Source organism: Nuphar pumila, chromosome 14, assembly GCF_984573655.1.
Source record: "Nuphar pumila chromosome 14, dmNupPumi1.hap1.1, whole genome shotgun sequence".
Lineage (NCBI taxonomy): Eukaryota > Viridiplantae > Streptophyta > Magnoliopsida > Nymphaeales > Nymphaeaceae > Nuphar > Nuphar pumila.
In genome coordinates this window covers 3807649-3811056 of record NC_143262.1, presented here as the reverse complement: position 1 = coordinate 3811056, position 3408 = coordinate 3807649, and the positions used below count along the sequence as shown (strand labels likewise).

General features: G+C 38.4%; 1 protein-coding gene across 1 annotated transcript; it reads left to right on the top strand.

The window, feature by feature from the left end:
- The first annotated feature begins 1254 nt into the window (after positions 1–1254).
- Positions 1255–3408, top strand: LOC149816109 (protein MOTHER of FT and TFL1-like). Its single transcript, XM_089987636.1, has 4 exons — positions 1255–1452; positions 2578–2639; positions 2753–2793; positions 3188–3408. Exons 1-4 carry the CDS (start codon positions 1258–1260, stop codon positions 3406–3408), a joined length of 519 nt encoding a protein of 172 aa, XP_089843762.1. The 5' UTR covers positions 1255–1257.

Here is a 3408-nt window from a genome sequence, read left to right as displayed (position 1 = left end):
AATAAAGCATTTTCTTTTCCTTCAAACAAAAAAAAGTATTTGAATGTTCATTAGTGTGTCATTCTTCTTAACAAAGGAAAAAGAACACGTTAATGGTGTTTATGATTTTTTTTAATGACAAGAAATCAATGTCTGTGAGTTGCAAGTTTCATTACAGGTCGAGAGGTGACAAGTTGACTGTGGTCATGTTTCAGTGTCTACGGTGTAAATATGCTCCTTCCTGTCCACCGAATATAGTTTGTCATTGGCTTTAACTTTGCGGTAAGGAGCACACAACACTGTAGGTATGAAACTCGTGACATTCATCAACTTAAACGTCTTAAACCGTCCTACATAGCCAGCTCTGCAGACTGCAGAGTCTCGAAAGCACACGTAAAAAAGGTTAATTAAAGATGCAGGAGCGGAGCCCATTAAAAGCGGGTTCATTAGATCATTTGAGATTCATATTTTTGGTTTAGGTATTTTCTTGTATTGGGTAGTTTGTAGTGAATATTGAATTCAAGGAATTGATTTCTATCACATTTTAACAGTTAACAGTTTAGTTAACATTTGGTATCCCATGTGGTAAGCAGGGTCCTGTGTCAAGCTGAAGGCTCAGCATCTAATCCCACTGCCACGTGGGGTGGCTGTTGTTCTGGTAGGGGTCCGCCAAACCCCAGCTTGCTTTTCAAAAAAAAGAAAAAAACATTTGTTTTTCTAATTAAGTGTTTATCTGAATGATTTAAGATGGTAATATCTCATCTATAACAGTCGGAGAATGGGGGTTATGAGATAATTTTCAGTTTTTTAAAGTTTTCTTAGCAATTTTATGATATTTTTTTATATTTATGTTTAATTATTATTAAGGATTCTTAGATAAATTTGTAGGGAGTAGATTTATCTGCAAATCTGTTGGGGTTTGCATCAATTAAGCACTTGATGATTTTGTTCTAGTAAGATGCTCTTATCAAAATAACTCCACAAGGCAATTTTTGGAAGGCCCCAAGTGTCAAAGAAAGCCAGGCCCCACTGAGAGCAGCTGCCGTTACCATGCACCACATGGTGCGTTCTGCGGTCGGCGTGACCACTCACGCCTATGCATGCCCTTCCCTCATCCTTTCATCATTACTCTTTTCGTCCTTATTAAAACCCAACCATCCTCCTCCCTCTCTCCTCTCCCTCTGTTTGCCACAAAGTCATACTGGTCTGGACGCCTCATCTCCCACTTGGAGTTGGAGCACCCTTGTGTTGTTACTGTTGTACACGGGCTTAACGCAAATGGCGTCGTCTGTGGATCCGCTGGTGGTGGGTAGGGTTATTGGGGAGGTTATTGATATGTTCGTGCCCACCGTCCGCATCTCTGTCTGCTACGGCAACAAGCAGGTCACTAATGGCGGTGACATCAAACCCTCGCTCACCCTACACCCACCAACCATCCGAATTGGTAGCCGTGTAGACGAACTCTACACCTTGGTACGTTGTTTCTTCCCCTTCTCCCTCCTTTCATATTCCTCCCGTGTCCTCACTTTTAGGTCAACACCGAAACTATACTATATATCATTTAGCACGGATATATATATATATATATATATATATATATATATATATATATATATATATATATATATATATATATATATATATATATATATATATATGTTTAGTTTGCACACATCATGTACTTCATTTAGTCAGTGAATAGCATGCATTGGTGTAAATATTTTATGTTTTAGATGTATTTTTAGCTCAATAAAAATCAACGATTTATGTTGTACTAAAAACTTGATCAACTAAAAATTAAGAATTCGTGGTAAATTGATTTCATCCTAAACATGGTTTTCGGTGAATAAGTTTTGGATTAAAAAAATACATGTAAGAAAGTTTTTTTTTAAAGAGTTTAAAACTGTCTGGGAGATAAATGGACTGACATATTTAAACCAAAGTAAACTGGTATGCATCGATGCATCGAGATTTTTATTTTTTTCCTAAAACTTCACCGTACAACTGCCATCTAGATGCTTGGCTTTATAAAAATAACTTAGATCATTCAATTTCGCTGTGTAAGAAGAATCTTTTAAGACTTGAAAATCACAGCTCAATTTTTTTAAATATCCAAGGATACAAAAATCACACTTCCTGACTCGATTACGATAATCGACTCCAAGCAAATGGACCACACTAAATGCTGCAGGGTTAAAATTGCAAAAAACCTTATGAAAATATCGTTTGAGTTTTTTTTTCGGCATCTAACACCGTGATTTATAGGTTTTGTTTAGTGGGAACTAGTTTTTGGATCACTAAAATCCGACCTGACCTGTATACAAGTTTTTCCGGTGATCCAAAATCAATGGCTACGAATGTAGCCATTTTTTTTCTCATAAAATCATGTTTTCGTCGAAAAAATATTACCTAAAGATCGATTCCCACTAAATCGAGCATGTTAAACAATCTAACGGTTCAGATCCATCATAAAACACTTCAAACTATATATAGATGTGAACCAGGTGCTTGCTAGCTCTGGTTGTTTCTTCTGCCTTGTGTTATTTCTGAACTTCTGCTATTATTGCAAGAACCATGTGTTCTAATTTTATTGTGTAGGTCATGACTGACCCGGATGCTCCTAGTCCAAGCGAGCCTACCATGCGGGAGTGGGTTCATTGGTATGAATATTCTTTTCATTTTTTCTTTTCTTTGTTACCCTTCTTGTTCTTTGTCTTCATGTTGGGATGGTGAGAGTAGCTGTTGAATTAATTTGTAGTGTTTATGTATCCAGGATAGTGGTAGATATTTCTGGAGCTACCGGTCCTCCTCAAGGTATTAAGTTTTTCTGTTGATTTTTTTTTATATAGCACATGACGAGAAGGTTAACAAGAGGAAGTTGGTCTATAATTCATGTGCATTGGTGACATGCAACAATGCAATGCACTCTTTGCATAACATTTCTTTTGTACCACCGAGGGCTCCGTAGGGGCAGTTAGTCACCTTGTGTAGGGACGTTGCAGGTTCAAAACCCAATGGTATAGTTTCCTGCCTTCAAAAAAAAAACATATCTTTTGTACTTGAAGAAACGGAAGCCAGAACTGGAGGTTTCTAATTTTGCATTCAATAGAAGAAACATATAATAACATCTATGGATGTCAGAAAGTAAAAAAAAGATGTATCATCTGGAGAGAGATTTTATTTGGTTTTGACGTTGGGGTGTTGGCAGGGAGGGAGGTTCTGCCGTACATGGGCCCGCGGCCACCAATTGGGATACACAGGTACGTGTTTGTGCTGTTCCGACAGGAAGGCCCTGTGACGACGGTGACCGCGCCTCCCACACGGGCAAACTTCAACACGAGGGCGTTCGCTGCGCAGCATGGGCTGGGTCTTCCTGTTGCTGCTGTTTACTTCAACGCCCAGAAGGAGCCTGCAACTAAGAAACGCTAA

What these genes read in the sequence shown, in the direction of transcription:
- LOC149816109 (XM_089987636.1), top strand. Translation starts at nt 1,258, where the DNA reads ATGGCGTCGTCTGTGGATCCGCTGGTGGTGGGTAGGGTTATTGGGGAG. An exon ending in ATGCGGGAGTGGGTTCATTG is followed by an intron (nt 2,640 to 2,752) that starts GTATGAATATTC and finishes TTATGTATCCAG; the next exon opens with GATAGTGGTAGATATTTCTG. An exon ending in AGCTACCGGTCCTCCTCAAG is followed by an intron (nt 2,794 to 3,187) that starts GTATTAAGTTTT and finishes GGGTGTTGGCAG; the next exon opens with GGAGGGAGGTTCTGCCGTAC.